Source organism: Simochromis diagramma, unplaced genomic scaffold (genome assembly GCF_900408965.1).
Source record: "Simochromis diagramma unplaced genomic scaffold, fSimDia1.1 OVJJ01000344.1, whole genome shotgun sequence".
In the NCBI taxonomy this organism is placed as follows: domain Eukaryota; kingdom Metazoa; phylum Chordata; class Actinopteri; order Cichliformes; family Cichlidae; genus Simochromis; species Simochromis diagramma.
In genome coordinates, this window is record NW_024387375.1 from 10767843 (window position 1) to 10785720 (window position 17878).

At 38.7% G+C, this 17878-nt stretch overlaps 1 protein-coding gene across 1 annotated transcript in view; it reads right to left on the bottom strand.

Annotated features, from left to right (window-relative positions):
* Positions 1-7114: 7114 nt before the first annotated feature.
* LOC120719887 (von Willebrand factor A domain-containing protein 5A-like) overlaps positions 7115-17878 on the bottom strand; it is a 36077-nt gene continuing 25313 nt past the window's right edge. The window contains exons 15-22 of the mRNA XM_040009451.1: positions 16453-16473; positions 15490-15528; positions 15148-15189; positions 12417-12455; positions 9990-10022; positions 8780-8925; positions 7523-7646; positions 7115-7410 (exon numbers count right to left, since the gene is read on the bottom strand). Of these exons, the coding sequence (XP_039865385.1) occupies positions 7331-7410; positions 7523-7646; positions 8780-8925; positions 9990-10022; positions 12417-12455; positions 15148-15189; positions 15490-15528; positions 16453-16473 (524 nt within the window). The 3' untranslated portion in view covers positions 7115-7330. The remainder of the gene's footprint in view (positions 7411-7522; positions 7647-8779; positions 8926-9989; positions 10023-12416; positions 12456-15147; positions 15190-15489; positions 15529-16452; positions 16474-17878) is intronic.

A 17878-nucleotide genomic window follows, 5' to 3' on the forward strand; every position in this document is an offset into this window, starting at 1 on the left:
GTGGCTATTGCAGAGCTTCCACAGATTCCGTAACATTAGCAAGTGGTGGAGGCTGGCAGGGGAGGTAGGAGGAGCAGAGACCCGAGGCGGCCGCCGATCCGAGTGTCAGGTGAACTGAACTTTAGGTGAGAAGTTATGACCTGCAGTCTATCTGGGTCAGATATAAACCAAGTTTAGGTGAAGTTTATTTTCGTTATGCTGAGTTTTTACAATCAGTTACAATAACTCTAACTGCGTACTAGGTAGCATGATGGAGTTTCTATACTGGGTGCTTTGATGTTACTGATAGTGTTGTGCCAAAAAGTGATTGTCTGCCAGAAAGTGATTGCCGTCCGCGGGAGCGCGCGTGGCCGCTTAAAGCTGCAGCGCCCGGATTACTTGCGTTGACAGCTACTTCCGTGCAACTGATATAATGTGGGAAAAAACCCAAACACATTTATGCCTTTGTTGTTAGTCAAATGTATGCATTTATGGAACTTTAACGTTTCTTGTAACCGAATTATGACGCTTGTCAGAAGGTTGCTTTCAGTGTGTAGCGCAGTCACGAATGACATGCATCACGAATGACAGGCATCACGATGGAATAATTAATACCCAGTGGCGTGCACAGACATTTTGGGGGGCAAGTGCTCCAGGGGGAAAAAAGGGCACTTTTTGCATATGTGGAAAACCTTTTCTTTGTATAATAAAAAAATCGCACAGGTTAAATGCAATTTGACTTTTATTTTCTCCTTTCTCAGCCTCTCTTTCCTAGGCATTATGCTTGCTGAAATTAGTAAATAAATAGACCAAAATGTATGAGAACGAATAAGACTGACTGTGGTCATTACAAGAACAGGGCAGAATGGTCGTTTTCACAGGCAATTGGGAACTGCCTATTTTTCCTTTAGCAAATTAATGTGTTAATGTTGCCAATATGTTACACCAAAAAAAATTAACATGTCTAACCAGTGCTTCTCAAAACTTTTAACATGCACCACCCCCAACACCGTACCCTTCAAACTACCAATAACAACGTCACTGTTCTGTCACAATCAGGTCACAACACAGTGCGTAAATGTCTGCGAGCATCGCTGAGTCAGTAACAACCAGTTAGGCTAAAGACTGCATCTTTAGACAGTTGGACGGTGTTCTAACTTTCTCACAGGAGACACCTACTAAAGACAGTCAAAGACATTAATTTCAATCTTACCAAAGTAGGACAGTAGTTGACGTTAGTTATGGAAAGGCTAATCCACAAAAACGGAGAAACGTCCATAATTCTATTATTCATAATCATGTCAAGGTTTTAGGTTTTTCTGCAGTTCCATCTCTAAAAAGTGTGATGTCTTCCCGTCACTGACTTCAGTTTGAAAACTTTGTATTTATTCACAGATTTCCGTGAGATCATCCTAAAATTTGTAACGAAAAATGGGCTCAAAAGAGCCCTCTGCCTAACGGCATGTAGCCTATAGCATAACGTGATATTTTCAATAGTGTATGCAAAAAGGTCGGAATTGGTGGAGAGTGGGGTTGCCTAAATGGTTTAGGTCACATTTTAAATGTGTCGTTTTTTTGTTTATCCATATGGATGGATGGAGGGGGCAAGCTGGCAAAGTTTGTCATGTGCAGTTTCTGACAGGCTACTTCACAACAAAACAATTGCAGGTTGGTCTTAGAGGGCAAACAGAATAATTTCACTCGATTCATGGGTTACCCGACTGGTTGGGAAGGGAAAGAGCTACCGTGTTGTCCGCCGTGGCTCCCAGTCGCTATAGTTAGCCTACTATGCCTACTCCAAGTAGTCCTATGTCATGCCGCTGCTACACGCCTCACAACAAATGAACTGCAAGCGTGTTCACGTGACACGGTGACAGTGAAAAAGCGACAGGGTTCGGGTGTCTTTGAAGAAGGGGCACAAATCAAGCCATTATTTTCACACCTTTTTAAATCGCGCAGCTTTAAAAAAAAAAAAAATCACGTCTTTCAAAAGGGCACTTTTTTGGACTGAGGGCAAAAGGGCAAGTGCTTCAGCACCACCTCGTCTCTATCTGTGCACGCCAGTGCTAATACCTACAGGTTTAGTATATCTACTCGCGTTGTTCATATTTTTTTTTATATAAGACTGTCGAATAGTAGTTAAAACAATAAAGACCTATTGTGCCAGTATCACCATGACTCTTTCTTGTTTGTTCAGAATAACGGCTGAGAACATGCCATTTTAGGGCTACCAAAAATGATTGTGGTCTATAACTTGTGACTGAAACAATATTTCTGCTTCAAACTTGTTGGGTATCATCCAGAAGGGCTACATGTTCCATATTATCCCAAACAGTCCATTAGAACTGCTGAATAACTTGAACATGAACAATAAAACTGATAATATGCCATTTTCAAGCTGCCAAAAAGTGATTGTGCACTATAACTTGGCAGAATCATCTCGTATTCACAGAAAATATTACGCGTTTCGTATTGAGCTGAAAAGGAACGCGATTTGTCCCATACTTCAGCTACAATGAAAAAGACACAAAGCTTGATTTATTCTGTCGTTATGCTGCACAGCTGCATCTTCTTCTCTCATTCTCTCCCCCCCTCTCCTGTTGTTATTTCAATCATGAAACTGATCAATGATCAGCTGATCAGCTTTTCTGTTCCAAGTCCCCTCTCTCTTATTATTTTTATCGTCCACTTTGCATCAGAAAGAAGAAAGCAGCAGAGGTCGCGTTAACAACAGCAGCACGTTTAAGCTTGATCAGCTGTTGTTAGAATTTATTTAATATTACTGTCTACTATCAGCTGATGTTTGCTGGAGCCACAGCTGTAAAAGCTGCTGGTCATGATGTCGGTTTGTATATCTGGTGAGAGGGAAACATGAAGATGAAACCAGGAGATGTCCTTACTGAATCATCAGCTGAACAGGTGATGGAGAAACAGGTTTACCTTTTAGGTGACACGAATAAGTTGAAGGGAAGTTATGAACTGTTTCTGAGAAATAACAACAGCATCCTTTTTTACATAGCTGACAGCGGGTCTAGCAAAGTTTTGCCAGGGGGCCAGGTAGGGCATTAACAGGGAAAAGGGGGCACAAAAAATACTTTTCTTTCTTATTCTCATTTAAAATATCTAGCTTTTAACAAATAATTATCTGAATCTTACAACAAACGTTTTCATCTGATGTAAAATGTATAGAAATCCATTATTGTACATAGTAATTTTTTCAGGGTCCCATCATAATTTCTTCAGAAATAAGTACTGTATATGATGCCAGTATTTTCCCACATTTTCTAGATTCTGTACCAGTACTGTGTGTAAAATTTCTCACCTGTCTTTCTGTCACCTTTCACTTTTTAAAGGTTGCCATGTTTAAAAAAATATTTTGCCCTGCCATGCTGTTTATTGATGTGGTAAATGAATAGTTTATGAAAATATATCTAAATCTGTCATCAGTAATCAGTAATGATCATGTCTCACCTCTAGTCTTCTCTGTCTTAATTTCAGGTTTCCACCATGTGTTGTAGATAGTTCAGGAGGTTAACTGACCAAGCAGTTTTTGGGTTTCTGTATGTTTAGAATACCAGCATAGGGAGGATGGTGTTTATGTATCAATATAACAAACTTTAAGTTTATTAGATTTATACATATATACCAACATGACAGTTTATATCACTGTGACAACAGCGTTTGTTTTCATTCAAAGGCTTTATGGTTTTTCCTATAATACCATGGTGGGCCGGTCTCTAGTCAAAATGCCCGGGCTGATTTTTTGTCCAAGTCCAGCCCTGTATGCACATTCCAGCTTTCTCACTCCTAGAGAGATTGGCTGCGGTCTTGCTTTCCACATGTCAATATTTTTTTCTCACGGTAGAAAAACTGACTTCAAATTGTTTGAAAATGGTTTTGTAACCATTCACAGACTGACAAGTGTGTGTGTGTATCCATGATCGTTCATGTTAATGAGAGTGTGGGGAGTGAGTTGGAGGGTGGGGTGGGCTGCTTTTAACCTTGTAAAGCACTTTGTGCTACAGTTTTGTATGAAAACTGCTTTATAAATAAAGATTGATTGATTGATTAATCAAAGAGCAGGTTTGACACCTGTGGCTGTGACGTTGGGGGTCAGTCAAGCAACAGGAAGCACTATGCACATGTTCCCATGTCTTACGCTGGGATCTCGCAAGTTTGTTCTTTCTTCATGTCAACATGTCAAAAAGTACATCCATTATAAGAAGAGTCAGATAAACCATGGCCCTCATTTACTTCCATGTGTGTGGAAATGTTTTTACCAGCAAAGAAACAAAAACATGCAAAAACACAAACACAGTGCCTAATCGCTCTGGCTGTCCACAAAACAGGAGCAAACTCACATAAGTAAAATGGCAAAGAACTATGCTAATCTTCCACTAACATATGCAAGTCTGACCACAGTGTGACAGATTCCACAGGTTTCATGTTTCACTTTCCAAGATGACGTCAAGTTCACACTGACCAGCAATAATCCTGCAACCACAAAACACAGAGCCCAGTGTTGCTGCTGGAGCTAGATATGCATGTACACAAATGAGCAGCTGTTCAGGTGTGGCAAACAAGGAATACAGAGAGAGCAGCTCTCTTTCATGAAGAGGCCAAAAGGTGACTGGACGTAACAATAACATAACAACAGGATTAACCGTTTCTGGTAGATTTTTCATATGCTGTGTTAGGTTGAACCAGATGGATAGATAGTACTTACATTAATAATGATCCATGTCACATCATACATTTGTATTCCCTCATTTAAGCCTTTATTAATTTTTCTTATTTTGTTACATTTTAAAAATGTTGTTCGCATTGTATATCCACAGTGTGTTTAGGCGGGTGTGTTTCTGTAGTTAAATAAGGGATGAAGTAAACAGTTCCATAAAGTGACTCCCATGCACATTCCAGCTTTCTATCAGATTTTGCAGACTGACAGCAAGTCCTCACTGACTGGTTAAGTCCAAGGCAGATACAATGAGCAGTCTTTACCACAGAATGATTATGTATGCAGTAAATTCTCAAGATTTACTTTGTATAATTGAAATTATACAATATAGCAAAAGAGGAAAAATTAAATTTGCAACTTAATTATTGTGATAGTACTCTAGGTATGTCTCAAAAGTATTCAAACCACATTAGACAAGCTGCAAAGAGATGAGGTACCTGAGCTGTTTTATTAAGGATCACTTTTCAGTTCAAGCAAGAGAAACTGAATCCTCATCTGGACTTTCCTGCGAGTTGATTTCCAGACGTTTGTCTGTATTTCAGGAAGCATGTTCATGTGATGTTTAGCACTGTCACCTCACAGCAATAAATAAGAAATTTGCATGTTGTTTCCGGGTACTCCAGCTTCCTCACACAGAATATTTGGTCAGCTGGTGACTGGTGTGAACTGATAAGTCCCACTTAAGCTCTGTGCACTTTAACACATAATCCTTTTACTACTGTAAATATATGTTAAGTGAGTGTGAGAAACAGACACATTTAAAGAATTTAAATGTATCTACACTGTAACTTGTTGATTTTTACATTTTGTTTACATACATCAGGAAGTATTACCCTGACTTGTGAAGGTAAAGACAACTGCGAGGGGAGCTCCACCTCCAAACCATTGCAAGTCTTTGTCAACAACCAGTTTATCAATGTTGCACAACAGTAAATATGTCTTAGTTGTACTCCGTTATTAAACATCGCAGCGGTATTTTTTAAAGAATTGCTTGTGATGCCTGCTTTTTCATCACTAGCTGTACATTTTTTCTTACACGGAAAAATCTGTTTGCCGTCCTCAACTCCACAGAATAATTAAAAAGCACTCATTAAATTTAAATGTGTTCAAAACACTGTTAGTGTACTGCTGATGAGTTGGGATGCTTGGGTGTTCCTGAACGTCCTATCAGGATGAACATCCAAATAACTTTTTCATACATGCATTTTTTCAAACTGATAATCACAGTTTGCAGTTGTTTAGTTTATCCAAATCTAAAATTCTCCTTCCTAAATCTTCACTGACTTTCTTTAATTTTTCCCATTGTTAAAAGTATCTCACAAGCATCCTGAACTGAAGGAAGTGGAACGGCTGAAATTGGCTTTGGTTTGTGAAACAAGTCAAAAGTAACCAAGTATGCACATTATCACCATCTAGTGTAGACCTTCCCAAAGTGTGGGGCCCGCCCCCTAGGGGGGGCACAGAGCCATTGCAGGAGGGGTGCGGTATGAAAGGGGGGCGGGGACAACCAAAAACGCTTGGACACTGCTAGCATGGGGCGCCCACACAAACGCAAAGCAGGAGATGAAGCATCGCTGAATATGAACCAACTTCATTCTAAGCCAAAGACTAGAAACTATGGTAAAGATTATCTTCCCTTTGACTTCACCTGCACAAGTGCAGAGGTAGGTCTCCCCTGCAGAATTGGTTTTCTCTTCGTCAGGAGCAGCACTAGGCTGTTCAAATCATGGACAAACAGTGTCCCATAGTTGTTTATGTTTTTAAACCCATTTTGCACAGAGAGGCATTTGTTGAAAAATGTATTGATAGCAATGTTGAATATTATTACACAGGAAAAAAAAAAACAACTACATGTAAAATAATCATACCGTGACGCCTCTGCCTTTGTAAATAGAGGGACAGTAACTGCGTGTATACGTAAGCGTGTAAAACCTGCAGATAGAGACAAAATACTGTTAATCTCACTATCTGCCATTCTGTCATTCATCTCATGTAAACAATACCGTGCGCACAGCGTGACGTGCAAAAAGGCACATACCTTTGACGTTGCGTGACCAACTCTGTATTCCTCGTCCACACGTAAACACAAAAAAGGAGTTTTAAAAATCTCCATTTTCGGTGATTCAAAGCGTCGTTTACGTGTGGACAAAACAGCTGCGTTTTCAAAAATACCCGTGTAGGTGCGGACGTAGCGTAAAAGAGTTAGTAGTTTATTTTATTACTACCTGTAATTTATTGCAGATTACTTGTATTTGCTTAATTGTTTACTAAATGTTTGAGGTGTGAAATAAACTGCAATGGAGCAAAATATGGGGGTGTGTGATTGGAGGATGTGTTTGTGCGCGCGGTGGGTGGGATCTAATGGGAGAGAAAAAGAATGGACACACGCACACACAGTAGATTTCTAATCTTTACAGTGTATTATGGGTTTCAGATCATTCTGAACATTAAAGTCAAATTGGGCTCAAATGTAAAATAACATTTTATAGTCAAAGAACAGTTCTGTTTTTATAACAATTATAAAATGTTAGATTTCACAAAGCAACACCGAGTCTAATGCAGTATGGTGTAAGTAGAAATGCTTCTGTTCACCAATCCACTTTCAGAAAACCCTCATAGGCCCAGAGCTTCTTTCTTCACACTGCAGCCCAACAGGACATTTCCAGCATCCACACACTCTCTCACACACGGTGCTGAAAACACAACACAGACATTAAAGCAATGAATGTATGGAGGGAAGAGAAAGTAGATTGTAGCTTGAAACAATTTTTAAAACATTTTATTCTTTAATTAGCGTGTTACTACCATTCTGAGCACGGAGCCATGAGGCAGCCTTCATAGCCAGAAGCTCCCACTCGTCCTTTGCATCCATCTTGAAAGCATGAAGCCAGATCAGAGCCAGAATGGTGGCCCACACTTCACTGTTGGCCTAATTCAACAAATCAAAGACAATAAAATAAAACAGAGGACACACAAAGAAAAGAACCCCCCCCCCCCCCAACAAAACCAACATCCTACATGATTTTACTTTCTACAACCAGTAGTATTAGTTATTTCTGGCTGCTTACTAGTCACAAGGGGTCACCAAGTTGTGTAGCTCTGCAAATTTGATTTGGCAGATTATTACACTGGATGCTGTTCCTGATGTAATCACAAAGGAATTTCTGTCTAGATGTGTGATTACCACCAGTGTTTTAGCTTCTGATATACAGATGTTTATTTTCAAGGCCTACATTTAGTTTGACTTCATTGTCATTTGTTTTTTGTTGTGTTTTTAATTACATCATGTGTTTCTGTTCAAATCATGGAACATGAGCATGAATAACTAACCCTTTTTTTTCTTTTTTTTTTGTGTCCCGTTTGGATCTTTAGCCATCAGAATTGTTGTCTTAAGGCCAAGAAAGATGCCAAGCGGATTTATTTTACCAAGTGGATCATCATGGCCTTGCAATATTGGTCCATTTGATTGACCTTTATTATAATTATGTATTTATTTTATTTTTGGTTGCTACAAACGGAACAGACATGACTGGGGGATAGGACAGGGAGAAAGAATGAAAGAAAGAGAGGGAGAGAAAGAAAACCAGAGGGGAGAAGAGACGGTGAGAAAAGGGGGAAGTAAGGAAAAAAAAAAAAAAAAAGCAACATAATAAATACAGCACCATCACAATAAACTAGCTAGCAGTAGATAACAGTAGACACTAAATAATAAACGATATTGTGCAGCACGCAAGATAGACAGCGCACAATGTGCTTTGAGGCAGCAGCCAAGAAAGGTGTAGTCCGCGTCTGTGAACACCCGTGTGTACACCTGTGTGGATCAGCATGCTTGTATTCCAAAGGTTTCTCCATGTAACGATCTGCTAGGGAGTGTGGGGAGCCACAGCCCCGTCCCCCAGGGCATGAAGCAGGTATGGAGGAGATCCAGGCCCCAGATATCCAGAGGCCCCAGAGTACGAGGACCCGAGGAGGACCACCAAAAAGGGGGGGGGGGGGGAGAACTGTGCCACCCTACAATAACTAACATTTAGTGTGTTATTATTTAAAATGAAAACAGTCCACCTTTTCAGGCTTTGACTTTTCCACCTCCTCGTTGGTCTTTCCCAGTGCAGTAGCCAGAGCTGGATCAAGCAGCCAGCAGCCAGACGCCCCCTGCAGGGAGACTAAGTGCAGCAAAGGGTCTCTGGGTGGCTGCTCGGGGGCAGCAGCTGGAAAACCAAAAATGAAATAAAAACTAGACCCGATTATGGTGTTAGATGAGAAGACAGAACTTTATAAACCAGTGCATAAACCACCTTCTTGTAAACTATGCAACAAATAAACATTTATGTATTTGAGATCAACATCACAAATAAAATGTTTTCAACAGTGTGAACTTATTAAATAAAAATAAAAGCTGGCAATAACACGCCATCAATTACCGAGGTTTTAATGAATACCATCTGAAAGTAAGCGAGTTGAAAGCTTGATAAATTATGATGTAAAGTATGCGGTTCACATGCTTAACAGAGAAAATATATGGCCAATGAATTAAATTGTTTTGATCTGATTTATTGGAATACAAGACTAATTATTCAATGGCAGAAAACTGGATCTCATTATCTAAGCAACTGAACTAAACATTGTACAGTCACTTCCATTCGATGTTAAATTCCCTTCATGTCTACCAAGAATATACATGCTTTTTTTTCTTATTTTATTCTAACCCTGCAATTATAACTGATGGGTTCACACACATTAAGAAAATAATAATTTCCAGAGGCACAAACAAACCCTGACATACATGATGTTCCGGACCACCATACCAACTCCTACATGTAACAGCTCACATAATTTCCTCTGTGTCTAACCGTTTGTGTATTCACAGAAATGCCTAAATTACAAGTACAAAACATGGATTCTTACATTTATTAAAATTGGTTTTTCTCTATGTACTCTTTTTATTGCTTGTTTGCTCCTCTAACTGATGCATATATGAAGAAAAATGTGTTCAAAAGGATTGATCCATAAGCCTAAACCACACACGTGTGTACAATGACTTGGGTGTGACTTTTGAAGACTCACACCAGCTTGAATTCACACACAAATACGAAGCAATCTGACCTCACCTAAAACTAATTTCAAAATGCGTACATCTGTACATCAATACGCATTTGCAACCCTTTTGAGACTACGTACTGTCTCTACATACATATGTTACTTATACACATACACACATGGAGGACCACACTATGTGATTACTACCATATGAATAGAAATGTGTTTTACTTACCCATGTCATGTACAACTCCTTGAAAGATAGACTCTACATCACAAGATTAGAATGATAAAACAAAAGAGGATGGCATGAGATGAAGACATTACATTTGATTTACTTAAGAAATATCAGGCAATATTTCTTGCTTCTGAGGTGATTAGTGACTTGAAAATTATTACTTACACACACACGTATATATATATATATATATATATATATATATACGTATATATGTGTATATATATACACACACGTATATATATATATATATATATATATATATATATATATATATATATATATTTATTTATTTTAGGGGTGCAACGATATTCGTATCGATATTGAACCGTTCCATACAGTGCTTTCGGTTCGGTACGCATATGTATCGAACAATACAACATTTGTAATTTATTTTATCAACTTTCCTTCTGACGATGCTGTCTGTGTTGAGCGCTCAGTGAATCTGCGTTCGACTACTCCGCCTAGGCTGCACTGTTGAGCACAGATCCACTGAGCGCTCAACACAAACAGCATCGTCAGAAGGAAGAGCGCAGGGCAAGCTAGCAAGACAGAAGTTAAGCTCTCCTTTCAACATGGACCTCCCCCACCCTCATTCAGATCTGGCGTTTGGAATTATTTTGGTTTTCATGTGACGTATGACCCTGAAGGTAAGCGAGTCATGGACTAAAGTAAAACAGTATGTTGGATGTGCCATGCAATGCTCAATTACATGGGTGGGAACTAGTGTGTTAGCGCAGTTAGCTCGTTAACGTGTTGGCCGTTTAGCCCCATGCACGGGGCGATCGGCGGTAGCTCGTTAACGGAGATTTGCCGTGTTGTGGCGTTAAGGTCATTTCAACGAGATTAACCTGAAAGCACTAGTGGGAACACAACGAATATGACTGCACATTTACGCCGACATCATCCTAGTGCAAAGACAAAAACAACAAGCATGCTACTAACTTTAGCCGAGTCATTTAGACAGCTGTTAGCACATGATTCTCCTTATGCTGCTGAGAATATAGCCCAGAAGAACGGATAGTATAGCTTTTATTTTGGAAAGAGACATTTCTCTGTAATAAACTCTCTTTTCCAAAGATGAGTGATTCCTCAATCAGATACAGGGCTTGCAATATCGCTAGCCCGACGTCCTGGGGCTAGCGATTTTTTCAGTCGGGCTACCAAAATCTATCTCTTCCCTGCCCGTCGGGCTATTGTAGGAAGGAAAAATATATGTCAATGCTTTTGCATTCTTTCAGAAATGTAGCTGGGTAATTATGTCATTGGCATCGGTGAGCCACTGTCAATATGTGACATATTGAAGTTGCGTTTGAATTTGCGCTTGTTTTTTTGCTTTCACTTTGCAATCGTGTGAACTGTGTATAGAGAGCGACAGCACTGATCTGTGAGTGATGATAATTTGTGCACCAATTCCTCTGACATAGTCTTATTAATCGTTAGCTTACTATGCAAACATGACAAGTGAAATCTCCCGCAGCAAGCTTAAACATGTGAGAGGTTGATCGCGCAGAGAATCGCTGAGCTTATGTGAGTGTGTGTGTAAAAGCAGCAGGATTTATATTTCAGTTCTGCTGAGCCAAATAAGACAGGTCAGGGTGAAGAAGTGACAGCCAAAGAAAAGCTTACCACAAAACGGAAAAGTTATGACAAATCAGACTATAAGGCAAAAAGAAAGTGCAGCTTTATGGTTTCATGGACAAAATAATTTCTGTGGCTGCGATATGATGAGCTAAATAACCAGGGGTGCACATAAGTGGTCCGCAGGTGCGCATTCGCTGTCAAAATAAAAAACACGCACAAGGGTTAGGGTTAAATTTAAAAACTGTACTTTTGAGTTAAAATATATGTTTATAATTTTAATAAATGACAAATTAAAGAGGCATGAACATTTTATTTTGTATCGAAAAAATATCGAACCGTGACACCAAAGTATCGAACCGAACCGTGAATTTTGTGTATCGTTGCACCCCTAATATATATATATATAATATATATACATACACATACACACACACACATATATATATATATATATATATATATATATATATATTATATAATATATATATATATATATATATATATATATATATAGTATATATATATATGTGTGTGTGTGTGTGGGTGTGTGTGTGTGTGTGTGGTGTGTATGTATATGTATGTATATATACATACATATACACACACACAAATTAGAAAAAATAAAATAAAATACATGACTCAACCTTCACTTTCTCTTTAAAGATACAGCCCATTATAACCAGCAGCAATAATGGTCTTATACATAAAGTACTGCATATTTCACATGTGAAATAAGTTTAAAAAACAAAACAAAACATGATGGGTTTTTTCCACATGTACATCTACACACATCTACACATTTACATAGATGTTTAAATGTGTCATTTAGGTTCTATTTACCCTTGGCAGTTCTCTCACACTTTGCCATGGAGTTAAACACTATAATGTAAAAAAGAAAGAAAGAATTTAACACACGCACAAAAAAAACGTCAGCAAATTCTTATGAAACGTACTAAGGAACACTAAATTACTGACCTGTTGATATACAAATACAAAACAAATAGTATAAAAGTATTTAAGTGTATATCATTGTAACCTTTCTAATTAGAATCTTGATTTCTTGGAACAAATATTTTAAAGTCAATCTCCCTTTTTGCTTTTAGATAATCTGAACATGACTCAGATATTCTGTCCTTTTATTCACATTCATCGGTCTTTATCTTTAAGGAAAGCAAATTACCATGAGAAAATCAGGTTAATATTTCATGTTAACATGTGATGTCTCCACATCATACTAAGTTTTCGTCTTTGGAGAGTCTCACAGCAAGTTAAAACATTACTACAATATTTAAACTGTATTTAAATCTAAATGCTGATAAACATCACCTACATTTAAACATTCAAATTTTGGACACATTGACTTATTAAATGATCTCTTTCATTGTTTTTACTCTTTTGTGCAGTGAAGAAGAAATCACTGCATTGTTGAAGGAGCCAAACATACACATACGGCCTTCTCTGAATCTCACAAAGGGATGGTATCTGTCACAGTTTTAATAGGGCCACATTTTAATAAGTTAGATTTCTAATTATTTACTAATTCAGAAAAATACATTTCACATGGAAGGAATCGCAGCTAGATTATGATGCTTGTATGAAAATGTTGTGAAAGTTAGACATTTCATTTGCTGTTTAGATCAGCAAGTTAAGTTTAGTTAAGCTTCTGAGGTCATTATTGTGACTTGCAGCTTGTCATAAATTGTACTATAAGTACAGTGGCTTGCAAAAGTATTCGCCCCCCTTGAACTTTTGTCAAGGGGGACGAAAATTTTGTCACATTACAGCCACAAACATGAATCAATTTTATTGGAATTCCACGTGAAAGACCAACACAAAGTGGTGTACACGTGAGAAGTGGAATGAAAATCATACATGATTCCAAACATTTTTTACAAAAAAATAACTGAAAAGTGGGGTGTGCGTAATTATTCAGCCTCCTGAGTCAATACTTTGTAGAACCACCTTTTGCTGCAATTACAGCTGCCAGTCTTTTAGGCTATGTCTCTACCAGCTTTGCACATCGAGAGACTGAAATCCTTGCCCATTCTTCTTTGCAAAACAGCTCCAGCTCAGTCAGATTAGATGGACAGCGTTTGTGAACAGCAGTTTTCAGATCTTGCCACAGATTCTCGATTGGATTTAGACATCAGACAGGTCAGGGATAAAGTTATTGAGAAATTTAAAGCAGGCTTAGGCTACAAAAAGATTTCTCAAGCCTTGAACATCCCAGGGAGCACTGTTCAAGCGATCATTCAGAAATGGAAGGAGTATGGCACAACTGTAGACCTACCAAGACGAGGCCTTCCACCTAAACTCACAGGCCGAACAAGGAGAGCGCTGATCAGAAATGCAGCCAAGAGGCCCATGGTGACTCTGGACGAGCTGCAGAGATCTACAGCTCAGGTGGGGGAATCTGTCCATAGGACAACTATTAGTTGTGCACTGCACAAAGTTGGCCTTTATGGAAGAGTGGCAAGAAGAAAGCCATTGTTAACAGAAAACCACAAGAAGTCCCGTTTGCAGTTTGCCACAAGCCATGTGGGGGACACAGCAAACATGTGGAAGAAAGTGTCTGGTCAGAGGAGACCAAAATGGAACTTTTTGGCCAAAATTCAAAACGCTATGTGTGGCGGTAAACTAACACTGCACATCACTCTGAACACACCATCCCCACTGTCAAATATGGTGGTGGCAGCATCATGCTCTGGGGGGGCTTCTCTTCAGCAGGGACAGGGAAGCTGGTCAGAGTTGATGGGAAGATGGATGGAGCCAAATACAGGGCAGTATTGGAAGAAAACCTCTTGGAGTCTGCAAAAGACTTGAGACTGGGGCGGAGGTTCACCTTCCAGCAGGACAACGACCCTAAACATAAAGCCAGAGCAACAATGGAATGGTTTAAAACAAAACACATCCATGTCTTAGAATGGCCCAGTCAAAGTCCAGATCTAAATCCAATCGAGAATCTGTGGCAAGATCTGAAAACTGCTGTTCACAAACGCTGTCCATCAAATCTGACTGAGCTGGAGCTGTTTTGCAAAGAAGAATGGGCAAAGATTTCAGTCTCTAGATGTGCAAAGCTGGTAGAGACATACAGCTGCCAGTCTTTTAGGGTAATTGCAGCAAAAGGTGGTTCTACAGAGTATTGACTCGGGGGAGCTGAATAATTACGCACACCCCACTTTTCAGTTATTTATTTGTTAAAAAAAAAAAGTTTGGAATCATGTATGATTTTCGTTCCACTTCTCACGTGTACACCACTTTGTGTTGGTCTTTCACGTGGAATTCCAATAAAATTGATTCATGTTTGTGGCTGTAATGTGACAAAATGTGGAAAAGTTCAAGGGGGCCGAATACTTTTGCAAGCCACTGTAAAAGCTTGCACATCTTTAATTGCTGACTAAGGAATCAGCCAATTACAACAACTGTCAAAACAAATACTGCAGCAACTGTGTAGTTAATGTTTGACATTTAACATTTCAAATAAGTGCAAAAACAAATATGTTGGTTTCTTTGTTTTTATTCTCAGAAATGTGTATGTGTAGATGTGTGTTGTCACTCAGCTTTTACTTACTAAAAGCGGATGGAGCAGGAAATGGAGCAGCATCCATGCACACTATATTTACAAAAAAAAAAAAAAAAATTCAGGGTGAATGATTACAACAGTCTGAACAACACCGCTTTAAAAATGTATAAATCGATCTTAAACAGACTGAGGTTATCAGATAAAAGCCTTCACTTTGGGACACAGCCCATTACAAAGGTTATCCAAGCAAATATTGCAGCTGTTTGCATACAGTATTGCACATCTAACATTTCAAAAAGGTTAACGAGTTAGTCCTCTTTTTAAAAAAACAAACAAAAAAAACAAAAAACGCACAAATATGTGGTGTATTGTCATTCACTTTTTACTTACTCATGGGCATTGCAGCACACATTCGCCTGGCCGACTTCCCTATTATGTAAACAAACGAATAGGTCCAGACATTTAATTTCATACTTTTTAACATTCACAGGCTGATATACCAATGCAACACAAATAATACAAACAGTGTTCAAAATATATACAACGTCTATCTGTTCAGTCTGGTTATTCCGTTTTCATGTCGTAACGTTCCTGACATGTAAAGTTTCCTCACCTGCATCATGTTGTCTGATTGATCCCTGCTGTATTTACCTCTTGCTCAACACCTTGGTTTATACAACTTGTTAATTCCAATTTGTTCTCTAGTGTTTAGATTTTTTTTTTTCCAGTTAATTTTTTTCTCTCATTTTGTGGTCATTCTGCATCAAGCACTGTGTGCCACAAAAATCACTCAGCCTCACTTCACCAGGTTATAATAATTTAAAAAACAAAAACCCTAGAGGATTAGCCAACAATAATAAATAAACTAGTAAAATAATTAAATTCTGATATTACTGCAGTGCCTCACAGGTAGTATTATAAGTCGTATTTAAAGTGTAAAAGATGTTCACCATTATTTTGAAGTGTAAACTCCCATGAAGACAAGATGAAACACAATAGGTCAACAACTGCATAAAAAGTTGAGTACTGACTTATTTACATTGTTTGGTTATACAGAAAAATAATACAAATACTACAACTATACTCGCATTATTTAAAGTATATAAGATCTTCATGTGTTTAATCTGTTTTTTCTGTTTTCATGGGAGATAGAATGAACTGCTACTGGATTATAATATTACTGCAGTGCCTCACAGGTAGTATTGTAAGTATTAAAGATGTTCACTAATATTCCAAATATAACAAAACATTTCGAATAAGTTAAAACAGAAATATTTTGGCTTGTTTCTATTTATTGTTAGAAATGTATAGATGTGCAGATGTGTGTTACTCTGATATTCAACTTCTACTTACTACATGCCATGGCGAAGACACCTAGGATGTAAAAAAAAAAAAAAAAAAAAAAAAAAAAAGTCAAATATTTCATAAGAATTGGTTAAAAAGAACTTTATGTTATTTTAGGGAAGTAGAAATATAACACAAACACTACAAACAGTATTTGTGATGTGATGCGATGCAATACAATACTGTGGCATTTCAGAACTTATTACTCTCACTTCCCAAATGTGTCTGCAAGTAAAGCTTAGCCTTACTGGTCGCTGCAGCATTTATAGCACTTGTTTATTATCCTTTAAGAGCCAGATTGAATGCTTTTAATTACCCATGGCTGCTTGAGCACACATTGGCATTGATTTACATACTACAGGGAGTGCAGAATTATTAGGCAAATGAGTATTTTGTCCACATCATCCTCTTCATGCATGTTGTCTTACTCCAAGCTGTATAGGCTCGAAAGCCTACTACCAATTAAGCATATTAGGTGATGTGCATCTCTGTAATGAGAAGGGGTGTGGTCTAATGACATCAACACCCTATATCAGGTGTGCATAATTATTAGGCAACGTCCTTTCCTTTGGCAAAATGGGTCAAAAGAAGGACTTGACAGGCTCAGAAAAGTCAAAAATAGTGAGATATCTTGCAGAGGGATGCAGCAGTCTCAAAATTGCAAAGCTTCTGAAGCGTGATCATCGAACAATCTAGCGTTTCATTCAAAATAGTCAACAGGGTCGCAAGAAGCGTGTGGAAAAACCAAGGCGCAAAATAACTGCCCATGAACTGAGAAAAGTCAAGCGTGCAGCTGCCAAGATGCCACTTGCCACCAGTTTGGCCATATTTCAGAGCTGCAACATCACTGGAGTGCCCAAAAGCACAAGGTGTGCAATACTCAGAGACATGGCCAAGGTAAGAAAGGCTGAAAGACGACCACCACTGAACAAGACACACAAGCTGAAACGTCAAGACTGGGCCAAGAAATATCTCAAGACTGGTTTTTCTAAGGTTTTATGGACTGATGAAATGAGAGTGAGTCTTGATGGGCCAGATGGATGGGCCCGTGGCTGGATTGGTAAAGGGCAGAGAGCTCCAGTCCCACTAAGACGCCAGCAAGGTGGAGGTGGAGTACTGGTTTGGGCTGGTATCATCAAAGATGAGCTTGTGGGGCCTTTTCGGGTTGAGGATGGAGTCAAGCTCAGCTCCCAGTCCTACTGCCAGTTTCTGGAAGACACCTTCTTCAAGCAGTGGTACAGGAAGAAGTCTGCATCCTTCAAGAAAAACATGATTTTCATGCAGGACAATGCTCCATCACACGCGTCCAAGTACTCCACAGCGTGGCTGGCAAGAAAGGGTATAAAAGAAGAAAAACTAATGACATGACCACCTTGTTCACCTGATCTGAACCCCATTGAGAACCTGTGGTCCATCATCAAATGTGAGATTTACA